This window comes from Hippoglossus hippoglossus, chromosome 11, assembly GCF_009819705.1.
Source record: "Hippoglossus hippoglossus isolate fHipHip1 chromosome 11, fHipHip1.pri, whole genome shotgun sequence".
Lineage (NCBI taxonomy): Eukaryota > Metazoa > Chordata > Actinopteri > Pleuronectiformes > Pleuronectidae > Hippoglossus > Hippoglossus hippoglossus.
This window is the reverse complement of record NC_047161.1, coordinates 14,749,580-14,768,565: the sequence shown is the minus strand read 5'-3', so window position 1 is coordinate 14,768,565 and position 18,986 is coordinate 14,749,580. Positions and strand designations below refer to the sequence as shown.

Genomic DNA, 18,986 nt, shown 5'->3' with positions numbered 1-18,986 from the left:
CCTCCTGTTATTATCACTTAAAGTGACTGCTGAAATGGTTGTGATTAAGAGGAATCTGTGTGGGTGATTATGCCTCATGCTTAAAAAATGATTCCCCCCCCCTTCTGTGCTTGTCCATCTCGTAGTTGCCAGAACTGGCGTTTGATCAGTCCTGTCAGATAAAGTGAAATGTTCCCGTCCCCTGGAGGAAAACAACATCAGTAGTGCCAGTTCTGCTTTACTACCACCCTCTCGCCGTGCCAGGATTATTTCATCAGCTGCTGTTTATTGGTACATAAGATTTAGAGCGGCGCCAAGAAAAAAAGATTTTCATGCAAAAAAAAAAAAAAAAAAAAAAAAAATACTGCCGTGTTATCAATCCGAGTGACAAACTGACGGAGTGGAGTGTCACATCCTCGCAAAACGGAGGCCCCGTAGACCTGCTCTATTTGCCCAAGTTAATTACAGATGTCAGGCATGGTCAGTGGTGGGAGAATTCCTCATTACACAGGAAACGACGGGCAGGACTTAAAGTTAAATCACCGCTGAATCATGTAAGCCCAAAAGGAGGCTGGGGCACGGCTCTGTGCGGGCTCCAAGCGTCAAGCATGGTGCACCTTCCGCCACGCTTTACAGTCCCCCCAAACTCCGTCTTACTGAAGGCGGGCGGCCCAGACACTTCAACACGTCCACCTTCAGGTGACGCGTGTGCCTGGCAGGGAGAATGTGACTCGAGGAGTGCTTAAGGACCAGGGACAGCTAAGTTTAGCTCCAGATTAAGATGGAAGGCGAGGGGCAAAGGAGGAGATGGATGCGCGATATGACCGAAAAGGATGCGCGGGAGGATTTGATGGATCGCCTGTGATTTAGAGAGAGGCGAGGAGAAGCAGGAGGACTTCTGACACAGACTGTGATCAAGCGGCGTAACAGATGGCGAGGAAGAGAAGCGCCAGATGTGGAAGGGGAAGACAGAGGCTTTTTTCTTTCTTTCTTTCTTTGCTCTTTTGTGCAGCCAATCTGCCCAACAAGGAGAGAAACAAGCAACCAATTCTGGGCTTTTCAAGGTCGAAGATCAGCCAATGACGGCAGTTCAAGATCAAAGTGAAAACTACACTTTTGCTGGGATAAAAACAACAATTCTCAAGTTAATTTTCTCAACAACCACTCAGATACTGTTCTCTCACTTTGTAGAACATAACAAAACCTTAAGTAAAGCTCTCAGTAACGTAAAATTGCTAATATTCAAGGTGGTGGTATCCGTATTGGAACGGTACAGCTGTATTTACACAATATCAACCCTTTAGATACAGATTTAAAACCACAAGCATTAGCTTTATATAGTACAAGATGAAAACTCTTCAAATGTAGGGAATAGGGCTGTCACTTTGTATTCCAAGTTTGAACATTCGCGGGGGGAAATATTTATATACAAACTGTTATGAACTATTACATAAAAATAAAATACAGTTTAGTGGATCAGAGCGTCTGAAGTAGTTTGCCTCATGATCCAGCAGAGGGCGATCAATATCAGCGTGACCTATTGCGTGCCCTCTTGAGCCATCATGGATAGTAAGTCAGAATTGTTACGTTGTTTTGCACACACACACACACACACACACACACACACACACACACACACACACACACACACACACACACACACACACACACACACACACACACACACACACACACTGCAAGTCATGTCAAATTCATTCAAACTTGATTTTTTTGAAAAAGTGACATAAGGACCTGTGTTTGAACTGAGTGTGAATGATTGTCGATGAAGAAAACAAAAATACATCAGAGTGATACAAAGGCATTTATTTGTTTCTGGCATTAAGAACCATTTTGGCATTTCATTATGGCATTTTCATCATTCACTGATTTGAATGCTGCGTATAACACAGTGGAGTGTATCAACAGTTACTGGACCCACAATCATTTTAGTGAAGTTGGCAAACCCTTTTTTCTCTCCAGAGATTTAAATCTTTTATATTTTGGTCAAAGATATATATAAATGATATATATATATATATATATATATATATCGTTGATACTGGCTTACAGAAGAGCAATTTAGCAAAAATGGTAATAAGTAATTTTTTTCTGACAGTCCACTTTCTGAAAGTTCACTAAAGGAGGTTGGAATAATTTGTAAAATTAATTTGTATAAATGTGGTGCTTCTAAGCAATATTCGTACCCTCTGGACTCCGGAGTATAGTTAATATGAATTTTAAACACTACTTTTTTTTGTTAATGCTGCATGAAGGCAATTTCATAGAATATCAACTTGTAGTCCAGCATAGTCACTGTCATACACATAAATGCATGTATTCTGCTGTAGGAGTAAAGAAATAACGTCTGATGCATTGATTCAGTCCTGAAAGAAATGTTTCAAAGAGTTGGGTAAACATTCAGCAAATTAAACATTTTTATACAAGTGCTCTCTCTGATTTTTAACTATTCATACCTTTGACCAAATGTTGGTTCTAGTAAACAAGAGACTGCCACTATCACCCAAGTCCTCTACGGTGAGATGGGCCCGTTCAGAGGACCTTCAGTCGGACCCCTGGTCAAAGTTAAGATATGTAATAATTTCTTTATAAGCTTTATCCGTTTACAGCAACAAGCCATGGAAAGATGTGCACAGGCTGTTCAAACGCAAACATATAGAGGTGTGAGGGCACTTATGTGAGAACACTGAGCAGAATGGGACCTGAACATGGAATGACGATGTGAACTCCACAGAGCAGTGGGACTGTCGATGGCTCACATGAGCCTGGTCATGGCCCCGGAGAGGAAATCCTCGTAGTTGAGTCGGACGTTGCCCGTCATGGTCGTGTCCCTCTCCCTGAAGACCTGCGTCATGCTCTGCAGCTGGGTGCACACCTGGATGAAGCGGTCCAGCTGGATGCCAGGTCGCGCGCCCCGCAGGGTGAAGCGCTGCACCAGCGTCTCGGAAAACTGGGGACTGAGGTTGTAGCCCATCTGAGCGAGGGCTGAGGAGAGGAGGAGAGAACAAAGTGGATTTTTGTTTTTCGGCTTGGGGGTTATGTTTTCACCTCTGAACATTTATTTTGTTTGTTTATTGGTAAGAAAGCAAGATTACAAAAGAATTTATGAACGGATTTTGGGAAGGATGGATTATGGGTCAAGAAAGAACCCACTATATATTGGTGCAGCCCCGGAAAGAGAGGCAGTGCGGGGAATTCGTTTTCACTTCTTGTAACATTGTGAGATAGGTGTTTTTTACCTTTTCCCAGATGTCCAACAGAATAATTCATGGATCTTGATGAAAAAAATCTAGCATACTTAGGGGACTGAAATCTATGAGTGTGTGAAATTATGTGTGGCTACTACGTGCCAGTCTAGTTTTTTGTATGAGATTAAAACCACAGATTATACCAATGACGGATTTTGTTTGGATAATTATACTGACAACTGACTTCTAACACACACAGTAGCTGGAATACCTTGGTGTAGCTCCGTGCCACTGATGTTCCCTGAGCGGTCTCTGTCATACTGCTGAAACAACGCCCTCCACCGCTGCATGAATTCCCACAGCGCTGAGAAGCCAAACAGGTCAATTCGACCTGACCGGGTCTTGTCAAACATGTCTGAGAGGAAATACAAAACACAGCACGTTCAATCAAACATTGGTTTCCTTCAGTTAATGTTGCACATTCTTTTAAAAACGTGAAGTGCATTTCCAACATGTTTCCAGCAAGCCCATCAGCGATCACCTTGGATCTTTTTCTTGTGCTATTTAGAAGGAATACACAGAAGTCACACCTCTCTTATTGCAGTAATCGTACACCTCAGTCGCTGCCTTTTGAAATGCAACTGGAATGCAGGATAGTTGCAAAACAAAAACAGTCAACAAGACAAACATGACTCAGGCATTTTTTAAGTCTGACTCATGAGGAGATTCCTGTTGATAAGCTTGGGAAATTTCAGTGGCTACTCGTATTTCAAACCAGCCCAATTTCTTTATCTCCCTTATCGGAAGATTCCGCACCCTCCCCATTGCTGTATTTGTTTTGATCTCCCTATTGTATTTGACACAGATAAAGTCTGTGTCACTCAAGAATCCCTGTCACAACGCTTTCATCAACACAGATCTACCCCACACGCCACCGAGCATTTCATTTCACTGCAGCTGCTCGACTTACTGATCATCAGGAGGCAGGTCTCGTCATTAAAAGCCGACCAGTTGGAGTTGACGAGCGCCTGCTTCAGCTCCTTTGGGTTGATGAAGCCGCTGCGGTCCGTGTCAACAGTCTGGAACCACTGGTATGCCTCTGGGTTAATGCCAGGAGGCATGTTACCTACACAGAGGAACAATAAGAGGAAGAAGAATGAATATACCCGCTGTTTGAAGATTGTTTTTTTGCATCTTGTTTCCATCACTTCCAACTATTTCTATTTATTTTATTTCCTGTTTTCCATCCTTTTATTTTCTACAATCATACTCTCTCTCTCTTGGGCTTTGAGGAGAAGCTGATGTGTGGCAGAAAAAAGAGTTAGTCAAAGAAAGAAGAAAAAGACAGTGAACATTCTTAGAAATTAAGCATCTGCCTCGTTTCAATGCAAAAGAAAAAAATTGTTTATTTATCAAGAGATGAAGAAGCACTTCTGGTGTCTGACAGATGAAGCTGTGCTGACTCAGTTAAGCAGAAACCTGATCATGAAAAAGAATACATCTGTGCTTGACTTGAGTGTTTTGCTTATAGTAGGAAGTTTAGTAGTATAACTGGAATGACTGTAACATAGAATATACTCTTTTTAAAAGATGTCTGAGTTAACAAAGGTTAGGAGGTATTAACAATATACTGGAAGAATCTATAGTTACATATTACAAATGATAATGATTATTTCCACTGCCCTGTAAGTCAGGGTTCCTAGATCAGGGGTCAGGACTCACTGAGGGGTCATGAGGTACTGACAAGGGGGGGGGGGGGGTTACAGGGTGATTTCCAGAAATTTCATATTTTAGCCATAATTGTAACTATAGATTAAAAAAAAAAAAGCTAATAAAAAATATGTAATCAGTCGTTTTTGTCCCTAAGGTGATTGTGATAGATTAGCAACGAATTTGGCGAATTAGCTAGAATCAATATCTTTGTATGTTTCAACCACCTCCAGGAGTAATGAGGGGTCCCAAGTCTCTGGCATCTTTACTGTGGGGGTCAGGGGTTGAAAAGTTTGCGATCCTGTACTGGGGCTAAACTCTGGGATAATGAATCCTTATAGTCATTTAACCTGTTGACATTCTGTTGAAGAATACCTCCCCCAACCTTAGTTAAACATGCTCAGTGTAGAGGTGGGTTTAAAGGTTGTGAACAAGTCATCTGAGAGGGAGGGAGTGTGTGGGGGCAAGAGAACATTACCTGAATACATGGATAAAAAGAAAGGGAGTGTAAGAAAATATGGTGCAAGACGAGGGGCGGAGTGGAGAGAGGGCTGGTTGTCAGAAAAATGAATGGTTAGAGAGGGGCAGGTGACACTTCAGGCCAGACCCTGATAGATTCTGTCCCTGTGGGGAGTGACGGCAACGGCAGCTTTCAGGTTCTGACTTCCACTTACCTGCTACAGGAAACAGTGTATTCACACACACATTCACTACACACTACACACTCTTTACCCATCTGTCTCTTACTCTGTTTAGCCCTCACTCAATATTACTGGAGTCATCACTCCAGCTGTGTAATCCTGCTGAGGGGCACAAACTGAACCCTGTCTCTACACGACTGTCTGGGAACCCAAGTCATTTTCTATCCATCATCTCACCAGAGAGCGAGGGAGGACGAAAACACAAGAAGAAGCAATGAAGAGGAGGGGGAATGAGCGGCTATCTGCAGCCTCCTCACGTTTAGAATATGCTTGTTCAACTCCCACAGGCGGAGGAAGCAGAGGATGCTTACACAGCCCCAGTGTCAGCCTATAGTTACCTGCAGGAGCCTGGTGGCCGTAAGGTGCTCCATGATGCTGCTGTCCCCCGTAAGCCCCATAATGCCCACTGGGGGCACCGCCTTGTCCATGCCCATATTGCCCTCCATGACCTGGGACTCCACCGCCGCCATAATGACCTCCTGGTTGACCTGCAGCACCTCCGTATGGAGATGATTGGGGAGACCCATAGGGACCGCGGCCACCACCATATGGAGCACTTGGTGGTGGGTTGCCCCCTCCTGGATAGCCCTTCAATGACAGACAAAGGTCACCAAAAGTATATGAGTGCAGTAGCAGGTAGAAGCATTATATTACCAGAGTACCACATATATAGAGAGGTTTTAAGGTGTATGTATAGAAGTAGTAGCAGTGGTACATTCCAAAAGATATCAAAAAGGTGTGAGCGCTAAATATCTGAAGTGGCTAAAAGTTGCCATAACCACTGCTGAGTGGGTCATTCTAAAACACTGGAAGAAGATTATCGAGAATGGTTTAACACCGTCACAGAAACAGCATCCTATGAACACCTCAATCATAAGGTTAATAATAAACTGGATGTCTTCTTTGAAATCTGGAAAATGTTCAAACTAATTAAATTAGTGTTAAGCTTGACGATCTTGAAGCCAAAAACACAGTCAAAGCCCAGCGGTGCAGACAGTTGGTATGTGTTCTGGTTAAAGTAGTGGGAGTAATGGCAAAATGCTTTTTCCTAAATATTATGGTTGAAACCTTTATATACCTCTTTTTGATTTTTAATTATTTTCTTATTAATATTATTTATTTGTATTTTGTTCACTTATTTCTTAATGTGCCCTAAACATGTCAGTATTGTTCTACACAGTATCTACATGGTCTCTTTGTAGTACAAGAGCAGCATCACGCAGATGTGTTGTGTACATTTACTAACTCGTTTAAGCGTGGGTGTATATGTACAGTATGTTTACATGTATTCTTTAGCTTGTTTCTTCTGTTTTTGGAATACTTTGACTACCAGTATACGTACACCATACCTGCTACAGTTGAGGTTGCTGTATTTTTTAAGGAAACAATAAAAAGCCTAATTCAAGTACATTCACTCAAGCTGAACTTTAAGAGTTTTGAAGAAACGTGCACTTTACTTGAGTATGTTCCATTGTCTGCAGTTTATTACTCCATCAGCTTCACATTTCGCAGGGAAATAAATGTGCTGATCTACATTTATCAGCTACAGTTAATGTGCAGATTAAGATTTAATTTATACATGTATGTAAAAACATGATGACGCTACCCAGTAAATACATAAGCAGACTTGAAATTAGCAGATCATGAATTAGTTAATTGTTAGAGAGATAATCGCCTGCTGTTTCAAACATTGATGAACCATTTCAGTTCGTTTTAAAGCAAATATTGTGAAAAAAGTCAAACATTCTGTTGATTTACTGCTTTCCTTTACAGTAGATCTTTGACAGATCCTATATTTGGACTTTGGACTGTTGATCAGACAACACATCAATACAGCACGGAGATCTCTGGGAATGTTAACTGGCAAGATTCTCTGTCGTTCACGTCATGTATGTTCAGGAGTTGTACATGTCTACATACTGTACACATACAAGTTCAGTTGTCTATGAACACCCATTCAACTCCTGTTGATGTTTTCTCCGCTGGTTTTAGACATTGAATTACTTGAGATCAATTCAAAGTAGAGGTTCTGGGCAAATGTGCAACATTTACACCTCAATGCTGCTAACAGATGTGTCAGTACCAGTAATCCAGCTGTCGGTTACGGACAGGATAACAACATAGCACTATGGCTACTTGGACTTTCACCTCGCTGACCTAACTTCCACACTAGCGACAGTAACGAGTTGAACTAGTGGTGGTTAATCTTTACACGGAGCAGTTGTTAGCTCAACTTAGCTCAAGTGTCTGACTTCACTGATCCAAAGTGAAAGATTAATGACAAACCAACACGCTGCTAGCAAAGACAGCACAGGAGCTAACGCTTCACTCGTGTTTCTAAGTCACACAAACGTGATGATAAATAATAAAACAGATAGTAAAGTTGTTCAACAATGTTAGGACGTTGTTATAATAAACACATATAAAACACAAAGGCAGTATTTCTGTACCTGGCCGTAGTGGAAACTCATGTTGATCTGACTTCACTTCCTCAGCGGCAGCACACTGCAGCCGGATACTGCACCGCCCGGCTCAGCCTCACGATTGGTCCATTCAGGCGTCTGTCAAAACCGCACCCGCGTCCCCTGCTCCTGATTGGATGGTGGAGACGGAAAAACGATGACGACAGTACATGAGTGTACCGATACTTGATTTAATTGTACTGTCTCCGGAACAAAAAGCCGTGGGAACTATTCCAGCTCGTAAGAAAAAGCATTTTAATGTATTTTTTTTAATATTTTACTTTAGTCTTAATTATCGACCAAGTGTATTATTATACATACAAAAATTGTCTCCCCTTTTTAAAAACACTACAGCTTGGAACAAATTCAATATACATTATATTCAATGTGTTTGTGTTTAGATGTGTGTGTGTTGTGTATGTGTGTGTGTGTGTGTGTGTGTGTGTGTGTGTGTTAATATGTGCGTGTATATATATGTGTGTGTGTGTATGTATGTGTATGTGTATAAATATATATATATATATATGTTTATATATGTGTGTGTATATATGCAAATTTATGTATGTATATATAGACACACTAAACATTCCTTCATCATTTCATTTTTATTTTTGTACATATTTATTTTGTACTCAAATTCATTCATTGTACTAATCTCTGTTGTGAGTAATAAAGTGGGCTTTTTTTGTGACACCGACAAAGTTAACTCACTGTTCGATCCTGTAGTAATTACAGGGTTTGCCAGGAGTCTGCTTGAGTTTTGACTTGATAATGAATATTTTAGGGATTTATTTTAATCCCATTTAGATTAATGAATATTAAGATAATCCTAAAATATACCAATAAATAATTTACTGGTGTTGTATATGTATGTATTGTCCCAATATGTAACCAGTTTGTTTTTTCTATATACCAGCCTATTCTTTTTTAATGGCTCTTTTCTTTTCTCATGATCTAATCTTTACAGAATGGATGATACTGCAAAGGTATGCATAGATAAATACATACATACTGTACAAATATGTGAACAGTGTAGGCAGGCCTATATCAGTGAAGTCACACACATGCAGATATTTATTGATTCATGTATATTTTTCAAATTAATCAAAAGGAACACATACACTCAGGTATTTTTTTAAATAACTTTATAGATAACAACAATAAATACAAAATGTACAAAGAAATATATTATCTTGAATCTTACTTAACTTTTTGAAGTCGTGAAGAGCTGTGAAGTCGTGAAGAGCATAATAAAGACCATTTTCTTTATAGTACATATCTAAGAACAAAAACTTCTCAAGTTATCTCTTCAGATTACTATGTTACCGCTAAAGCAGAGCTTTGTGTGCTTTATGTTGTTTTATTCATTAGGGGGCAGTTTGTAACTGCACCACATTTGAAATTACATTTTATTTTAAGTTTGCCACAGGCCAATAGTAATACACAAAAAGACGTACACACACATCTGCACACTCAATCACAGACACACAAACCAATACAAAACTTCCTTTGTAATCCTCTGTTTTTGAGGACTTCATTTGTAGGCACCAGGTCTGTGCTCTTGCACAAAGTCATTCAACATGATCATATTTACAAAACTCTGCCTCAGAAATCCCCTGAATTGGGGAAATCTCTTTGGCGTTGAGCTGCAGTTCTCCATGTATTCTAGTTTTTTGATAACTTTATTCAGTTCTTCAACCTGGTCGCTGCCACATTAGCAGCCTTACATTATTTTTTCTCAATTGACTCCTCAGCCTTGATGTTACTAAGGTTCTGGACAGATATCGTAGGATCCACTCTGATTGATGATCTGGACCTGAACACTGACCTGGGCGCTGCCAGCGGCACCATCTCGTGATTCTGGGTGAACATCCTCCTGTCAGACTCCGCCTTCCTCCTGAGGATCTTCTGAAAGCGTTTGCAGATGAGGTAAATCATCTCGCAGATGCACATTAAGACGCAGACGGCAGAGGAGACCACCATGAAGATGGTGAAGATCTTCTTCTCGGTGGGGCGGGATATGTAGCAGTCCACCGTGTTGGGGCATGGCTCCAGGGAGCACTTGGACAGGCGGGGCATGTCGTAACCATGGTAGACGTAGTACAGGATGTAGAGGAAGCCGGCGTCAAAGCCTGCTTTGAAAATCAGACTCACCTATGAGGAAGATGAATGAAGGTTAAACTGGGAGTCACATCATCAAACAATATCCAAGTTAAGACCAAATAAAACAACGTTCACTCCCTTTGTTCTTACCAGGTAGGTCCACCACAGCCCTCCACGTTTCTTCCCAGGGTTGGCATAGAGATGGTTGCCCTTGTGTGTGGTGGTGTACTGCGTGTCCTTCTTCTCCCGATACTTCACGTGGCCGACCACCATCAGCGATGGGCAGGTGACAAAAATAAGCTGCAGGGCCCACAGGCGGATGTGGGAGATGGGAAAGATGGAGTCGTAGCACACGTTGGTGCAGCCCGGCTGGGCCGTGTTACATACAAAGTCCTTACTCTCATCACCCCACACGCGCTGCGCGGCCACCACAAACACCATCACCCTGAAAACGAAGACCATGGACAGCCAGATGCGGCCGAACACAGTGGAGTATTTGTTGACCCCGCTGAGGAGGGCCTCCAGAGCAGACCAGTTCATGGCTGCTGCTGGTGTCGAGGTGGAGGGAGATGCTCTTCAGGTAGAAATGGTGGGATGAGGTCCTTGATGAGATGATCTTGAATAATGTGAGAGTGACAAAGTAGATTGGAACAGGGATAATAACAAACTCTCTCCAGATAGATAAACACATTTTCACGATGTTACTTTTATACATTTTATTTTACTTTATAAAGCAAGAATTTTACCAGGGTGCAGAAGGGCCAAAATCAAGTTTCTAAGATGGGTGAAGACGGAAAAATCCTGGATCGTACATTTTCCATGTGCTAATTTCTTAGACCCTCCCTGCTTGGTTAATGCACCGATATTTATAAGTACCACAACAGCTGTTTATAAAGTGAGCTTTCTGTTACAAATACATTTATATACATTTATAGCTTGATGTATTTCTGTTGTTTAGCATTTTTTTATTTAAATCAATGCTACCATAATAGTAATATTGCATGCATTGCATTGCTAAGAAGCCGAATAAATATCACAAACAAAAGCAATGTTAATATGTTATCACCAGCGAGGAAACAGGACACCGTTCTCACAAACTCATTCCCAGACAAAGCTGGTCTCTGTTTACACGGAGCCACCTTTTCAAAATGGACTGATTATACATTGGTGAATGAGTCATCTTCGGAGCCTCCCTTTGCTAAAAGGACAAACCAATACTGTCAACTCTATCAGTCAGCTGTTTGAGCGGCGTGGCTGATGATCAGGCGACCACATTGTTCCTCTTTGCAATCCCACACACCCTTCTACAGCCCACAAAGCGCTGTTAAGGGAGGACATTTCCTTTGTGAAGAGGATGTTAGGTCAAAATATCATCATGTGGATTTAATAGTTTTAAGAAAGAGCTGTAATGTACATAAGGGCAGGGGCGTTGCAACGGCGTAAGCAAAGCAAGCAATAGCCTAGGGCCCCCAGCTGAGAGAGGGCCCCAGAGAACAGCTGATCCACAGCATTGACACTTTTGTTCAGACCCCCTTAAAGTGTAGAATCCACCCAAAATGACACCATGGTCAGAAACCCCCAAAAGGCTCAATTATGCTGCTTTTACATACGAAAAGAGATTCAATGCAACATATACACTGGAGGGGATTGAAGGGTAGAGAGTTTCTGACAATAACAAACATGACGACAGTGAAGGAGGTTGTAAAAATGAAACTCTTGAGACAGATGCTCATATCTTACGGTCATCTCACTTAAACTATTGACTACACTGCCCCCCACGATTTATGGTGATACTATTCTGTTTGGTCAATTTCATCCATATCCATAAGCTTTCGTGTACAAATACGGACGAAATGAACGCAGAGAACAGACAGAGGGTTCCATCTGTATGCGTGTACGTATCTGCTGTTCAGCCCCATGCTACTGTCTTTCTGCCAAAAGCTTTGTAATCTTAGAGTTTTTGTTGAAGACTAGATTGTCTATCATGTGTCTTGTGTTTCTTTGGAGGAGGGGCCGGTTTGCGTCAATCGGGTCTTCTGGGTCCTTTTCCCCTTGGGCCTCCAAAGTAGTCCCTTGTAATGCTACAAGTGATAACATTTCTCAAAGAATTTATTTTTGACAACAAAGGGCGGGGTGGGGGGGGGAACCTCCTTCTCTTCTGAATTTACATCTCATTCTGATGAATGCTCACGGCCTGACAGGGAACTAGTTGGATAACAGCCTCGCTGTCCACTGTTCCATTTCAATTCTGCCTCGTCTGATCCCGAGCATTTGAATTCAGAAACACTTTCCCTGAGCGTTTCGGCATCACTGTAGACACGCTGAGCTGTCAAATCAGCTGCTATTTTCTCTCTCATCCAGCATCCCTGACTATTAAATTACACAGCATAAGAAGAGTTGGCTCAATAAATGCCCTCACAATCACGACAGAGGCAACCGAACGCCAATGACAGACTTTTAATCACGGCCAATGTTACCTCCACTTTATCTCGCCTCCTAAGTGGATAATACAGCCGGTGATATTAATCTTTAAATGTGAGTCAGCCTGAGCCTCTGAGGCTGCGACGTTCCGCAGTTTTACCTTGAGACGAGGCAGTTGCTACCATTCTCAGCTTCAATCCTCAGCTTTGTCATTTCATTTAGAAAAATGGTAGCCTACATAAGATAAATTGCATGTTTATCTTATAAATGTTTATTTTAGCTTTTGCACAAACATGCAAGCATCCGATCGCGCCTACACAGACACAATCTCTGAGGTGACACTCAGCCCAGATGGAAGAGAAAACCTCAGAGACAACAGTATATCTTGTCTCGGGGATATTGCACAGGTGGACCACTATTTGTTATTCGCGTTTGATCTAGATTGCCATGTTGCCGTCTTCAGCAACAGCAGCCGCGCTCGTCTGTCTCCTCTTTAGCGGAGTGTTTGTCTTTCCTCTTGTTGTGACAGAAGAGTCGTATCACGATTTCTCAACAGAGAAGCCTCTGGTTATGTAAGGTCTCTGATTACAATTTACATACTCAATGCCATGCAAATACAGCTCTACAGTGCATCCTCTTGCAGTAGGAGTCTGACAGAGTTGTGGGAAAAGTCAACAATCATAAAGTTTCTCAAGATCATGCAAACAGGTGAGGTGTGAGGCCTCCTTGAATACATTGTTTGATCTTGAGTGAACATCATCAATATGTCCACAGCTTTATTTGCACCCATATAGAGCCAGCTCATCTGACAGAGTGATTCTTGACACCGACTCGCTCAACAGGTTGAGCGAGTTGCAAATGCTTTCCTATCGACCAACGCAACGGTGTCTGTATGAGTCAATGCTCCTCGCTAACAAGGTGGGGTTGGATTTCTCTTGAGTGTGGTCTTTTCTTTGCTACCTCTTCCCAGCACTGCTTTTCTTTCTTCTTCTGTCTCTCGCTCCCCTTGCCTTTTCATTTCCGACCCTGACTTTCTTCCCCTTGCACACTTCAGCCAGAGGAGTACTGTTTTAACAAAACTCGTTCCTTTGTGTGTGTGTGTGGCTCCCCCCCCCCGCACAACATCCTCCCCAGGTGTGATAGAAGAGAAACAGTAACTAACGATGTTCTTCCACTTTTAGCATCTCATTTTTCTCACACTACATTTTGGATTCTTCTCATGTGAAATTAAGAGGAAATTCACTTACACTACATTTAATTTATTTCATCTAATAATTACTAAAAGCATGTACAATTATACACAAAGATGAATCACCTTACCTGTGTCAGAGGGAAACCTTGTAAAAAGACGCTTCCCGACGGCCACCTGAGTTGTGTCCCGGCAGGACCTTGTCGAGTCGATGTTAAGTGACTTGAGAGTGTTACCTGAGTATTTTAAGGCTGAGGCGTGGACCGACCGGAGGGGAGGGTGGAGCTTCACTTACAGACACACACATGCTCTCACACACGGGTAATTCCAACTTGTTTAGCATTGGCAAACATGCTGCAGGTGGTTTCAAGGGCAAACGTGTGACATGTGGCAGAGAACCTGCATAACGTGAAAGAGAAGAAACAGCTTTACAGACAAACTGGACGCGGCGATGTAAAATAATGTAATAATGATAGTTAGACTAGAGGCATTTCGGGGAAAAGGTAAGCATCAGGCAGCTAGGATCTGTTATATGAGAGATAACAGATTTGCATGGTGTTGTTTATGATGTGATACTGATGCCAATCAGCAAAGTCTAGTCTGTGAGTGTGAGCACATGAACATGCTGGTTTCAAGCATTTAACCTTTAGATCCCACTTAGTATCTGCTTCATCAGCTCGCTTTTACTGCCCCTAAGCACCGAGATGACTTTACATCCACAAAATTAAAACTGGGGATTTTGGGTGCCCCTTCTTAGCCTATTCAAAAATGAAAGTGTGATAAGAATCTGAGTAGTTTTGAATCAAAAGTGAAAGAAAATGCAGTGGAAATGTCCCTATTGGGGAAACATCAAAAGTTTCCCCAGTAGCACAAAATTAAATCGTCTCCTTTCTGAGCCAAACAACCACACCCCCACACACTCATAACGAAATCAAAACGAACATTCACATGACATGAAAACTGATCCGTTCAGGAAATCGCTTAATAGATCATGACAAACAATTACATACCACAGGAGGGAGGGATTTCTCCGAAAAGCCCCAGACATCCTGGTTTGTTTTTCATTGTTTGTAGGTTGGATTTCATTTCTTTAGTTTCCAAGTGATATGCTGACAGAGACACTTTCTAAATATATACCGTGAATAAAAAAAAAATGCATTAACTGTTTTCTAGGTTTTTACATTGTTGTTACCATTTGAAGCAGATGAAATGAGCAACCCAGTAATTTCAGTCAGGGTGTGACAAAGTCGAACCTGACTTCCCTACAAGCCACAAAGCAGGTTTCCTCATTAGGTTCCAGCTTTTACATGACACCAGTGAGTCTCTCAAACAGACTGCACCTGGCTCAATATCGTTCAATATTATACTGTGTTGCATTGAGACGAAGCAGACATGCAGGGGGGAGATCAAACAGACAGACAGATGAATGCCTTTTCTATAAAGGATATGTTATGACCTCCATTGGCCTCTAGGGAATGCTAATGCTCCATCATGTTGCTGCAGTTTATTTCTGTGGAGCAGAGAGGGCGAGAGGAGAAATGTTTAGTAGACAGAAAAACGGAGGATCTCATCTCGCCTGTTAAAAAAGCAGCCGCAGCATCATCTGTGAAAGAGAGAAAAGGCAGCATCCAAGACAAAGCACCAGAATTGGGCGTCATCACTGGTGCTTTGCGTGGAAACAAAGCTTTCCTGCGTTATTTAATTGCATCGACCGACACATTTATTATTTAAAGCAGCAGCAGCTTTTTGGTGGGATTTAAGAAATTGTATTTGCATATCAAAGCTATAGCTGCATGACCACTTGTAGATTTTTCTTAATACTCCCTTCCACTTCAGCACACTGCTGAACATGCTCAGCCTATCAGAGTGAGCCCATCCATACCCACCAAGTGTTAAGTAGCTCGGAGCAAACATAACATGTGAACATGTTTGGTTATTTCGCTGTTCACAACTGTGCCACATGAAATTAAGAGTTTTGTTGGGGGGGTTGAGTCTGAACATGGGTTTTATTGTTAAATTCGCCCTCTAATCCAGCTAACTGGTTTTCACTACTGTTTTTGCAATGTGTGGTATGTCTGCACTCATTTGTTATCATCATTGTGCAGATGGTTATCATCAGGACAATGTTGGTTGGTCGCTCTGACAAAGGTAAAATGGACTGGTGGAGCCACATTAGCAGAAAATGATGGTTGGACTTGAATGTTATTGTCTCCTCAAACGTCTCTTAGTTATGCTATCTCTCCAATGATGTAACAACAATAGAGGTTCTTCCAGTATAGCCACTAAGACTACATTTGGACTTTTCACATACCACCAGATTATCAACAGATCACACATGACTGACTACCTGTTTGGAATATGGACACTTGGTGCAATCACGTGCTGTTGCCATAGTGAGAAAAATTACTTCCCTATTGGCGAAAACATTTTGGTAATCGAGTTCCCAAGTTGCTGACGTCATCCCTTATAGACCAATTTGCATAATTTTACAATCAGTTCTAAACAGTGTCCAAGTTTTGTTTCTCATATCAGCTTCAGAGCTCATGGACACACCGACGTCTCACCAACGGCTTCACAACTCGAGAAATGGGAACTTCAGAGAAGCATGAGAATGCAAATTCCCTGCTGGTTTTGTGGTTACTTCCTGGGTATAGGATGGCTTGTATTTGCCTTGTACAATAGTGTGTATGTGCTGGCTGAGCATGGCCCCTGCTTCATGCTAATGTCGCCAGTTCTCCCACACACCTGTTCCACATCCTGCGATCTTCTCCACACCTATTTCAGGACTGCTCGATAACCACTTCTCTGCCAGAACGTCATTTTGTCTTGTAGTATTCACGCTTTAACTAACCTTACTTCATATCTTGCTTGCCTTTGGAAGACCTGCCTGTCTGTACTCCAACTGTAAATAAACTACGTCTGCGTTATCACATGCCAGATTATGAGATAGACATGCCTCTAGCTCTTCTCATTAGCCAGTTTAATATGGCGACCGTTTTAAAGGTCGGCTATGCCAACCTGAAATGGATCTACGTTTCTACTTTAGCGGTGTAGGTAAGGAGTTATGGTGACATGCTTAACAATGCAAACTAATATCACTAGTAAAAATGTATAGAAGTATATGACAACTGAAATTCCAGATTAAGTTCTTGCTCGCAAAACTATTTAAGAATGGTGATGTAGCTAATTTAACAGTTGGCTGATTTAGCTTGAAACTGTGAAACTATTGATAACATGTAACCCTGTCCAGCGTAAAACATATTTCACACAAAAAAACTAAGTTTAAATGACATTACTTCAGATTATCTACAAACAGAAAACCTCTGTGTTTGCCGCCGTAGAGCTGAGAGCTTTACACAGCGAGGTCAAGCTGACAAACAACAAAACAGAGAAGTATTTCCAGTCGCTGCAGCAGAGCTTAACAGCACCACTGCTTAAACTCCCTCTAATGTGGTGGCGGAGGAAAAAGAGAGCTGATTCATTCTTGACCTTAGATGAACTCTAAGTAACGAAATCAGCTCCCACACATTGCCAAGACTTTAAATTTCCTGAATGGCTACACCGCTCATTCTCTGACTCACCTGTCTGAATACAGAAAGGATCAATTTTCTTAAATGAATTCTAAAAGTTTTGGAGACTAAGTGGTTTTTCTCTACCCTGAAAAGGAGAGTGGGATTCAGACACCTTTTTACTGGCAGGTATCTGAAGAAAGCTGAAAGGTATAGGAGGCCGCACACTCTTGTGAGTCACAGGGGCAGACCATTCAAGAGAGGCCTGCAGAATAATGAGGTTCACAAGGGTTCTTTACGGAAGCTGGATGGTGAAGAGGGATATATCACCGGATGTTTTCTTCCCGAGCAGCAGCAAAACCATTTCAGGTGAAGCAACCTTTCTGCAAAAACCCCTTGTGAAAGTGTAGACGTCGCAGAAACAAGAAACAAAACAAGCAGGAAGCCAGATCGACACCACTCTCCCCCACTCTGCCTCTGGAAAGCACAATCTAACCGAATCTCTTCAAATGGTGGATTACATCTCGGCACCCCGGATAGCTTCTACAGTAACCTGCTGGCAATTCTAGAGGCTTGTTACTTCTATCTTTCTATAGGGCAGAAACCCCAAAGGATTAACTTGGCCCAGACTGATTGGTTGAGCTTACAAATATCCTCATGATGCTGAAGATACTAAGTGAGTTGCAAAGGCCCATTATTGTGTGCAATAACAAAACAAGTGGGGAATCAAAGAGAATGAGCCTAGAAGAAAATATGAATCACACAAAACCTCTCAAGCTTCTTTCTCTCACAACAAACAGCACAAAAGCATTTGTAGAAAATATAGTGTTATTATTTGATGTAAACTGTTGCACAGCTTTTCACCGAACATCCAAACACTGCTGACACAGTCATCCTGGCCATAGTCCTGTGTCTTGTCTCTCTGATACTCCTCAACAAACCGCCCTCCCACCATTCGCCGCTCCACCTTCTCCCCTTTCCATCCCCAGCCCGTCCCCCACCACCCATCCTGTTACTGTCACAGCCATTGCTCCGGCGCGGGTCACTCCCCGTGGCGTGTCAGAGCTGGTGACACCGAGCCAGCACCTCCTCCCTCGCTGCGTGTTGTGACAGCATCATGTCTCCGCCGCCACCATGAATGATGTCAGGATGTCCCCTGGAGGAGGTCACCGCCTCCTTTCGCTCTCTCTCTCTCCCACCCCGTGTCTTTCTCCGTCCATTACACAGACTCCACAGGATGCTGGTCTGCAGACAGGAAAGGAAGGGTTTGTCAAACTGTCGCCAGAGATGGGAGAACACAAAACTGTCTCTGTGCTGATTTATGCCGAGAGCCTGATTGGCTGAGCATGTGCACACATATCTCCATAACGCTGAGGCTACTAAATGAGTGGCAAAGCTCCATTAGTGACGTGTGAAATAAAACCAAGTGACTAGTTTAGTATCTGCACGGGGAAACAATTTATGGTGAATCAAGGAAAAAAACGAGACCACCGTCTTCTTTCTCCTCTCTCTTGGTCTGTATAAAGAAAGGTTCATCAAACTGTTGGGTGGACTTTGGGCATTTTGGGGAAATAATACAATACTGACTGTGAGCTACTGATTACAGCCAATCAAATAACCTTTAGTTATACGTAATGTGTTCTACATGACTATATTTACCTGGCCTACCACCGGGATGCGTTGATTGTGTTTCTGGTTAAAGCGAA

At 42.2% G+C, this 18,986-nt stretch overlaps 2 protein-coding genes across 3 annotated transcripts; both read right to left on the bottom strand.

Moving 5' to 3' along the window:
• Nucleotides 1-1,789: 1,789 nt before the first annotated feature.
• Nucleotides 1,790-8,163, bottom strand: pef1 (penta-EF-hand domain containing 1). Its single transcript, XM_034599740.1, has 5 exons — nt 8,047-8,163; nt 5,935-6,184; nt 4,156-4,311; nt 3,457-3,600; nt 1,790-2,982 (listed from the first exon to the last, which is right to left on the bottom strand). The coding sequence occupies exons 1-5, from the start codon at nt 8,065-8,067 to the stop codon at nt 2,753-2,755; spliced, it is 801 nt and encodes a 266-aa protein (XP_034455631.1). The 5' UTR covers nt 8,068-8,163; the 3' UTR covers nt 1,790-2,752.
• Nucleotides 8,164-9,565: 1,402 nt separating this feature from the next.
• Nucleotides 9,566-14,022, bottom strand: cx30.9 (connexin 30.9). Of its 2 annotated transcripts, none has more exons than XM_034599737.1 (3): nt 13,903-14,022; nt 10,312-10,763; nt 9,566-10,212 (listed from the first exon to the last, which is right to left on the bottom strand). In XM_034599737.1, the coding sequence occupies exons 2-3, from the start codon at nt 10,699-10,701 to the stop codon at nt 9,787-9,789; spliced, it is 816 nt and encodes a 271-aa protein (XP_034455628.1). In that variant the 5' UTR covers nt 10,702-10,763; nt 13,903-14,022; the 3' UTR covers nt 9,566-9,786. The 2 variants fall into 2 exon arrangements, with proteins under 2 accessions (XP_034455628.1, XP_034455629.1); XM_034599738.1 differs by having other exon boundaries at nt 10,312-10,777; nt 13,903-13,988.
• Nucleotides 14,023-18,986: the final 4,964 nt, after the last annotated feature.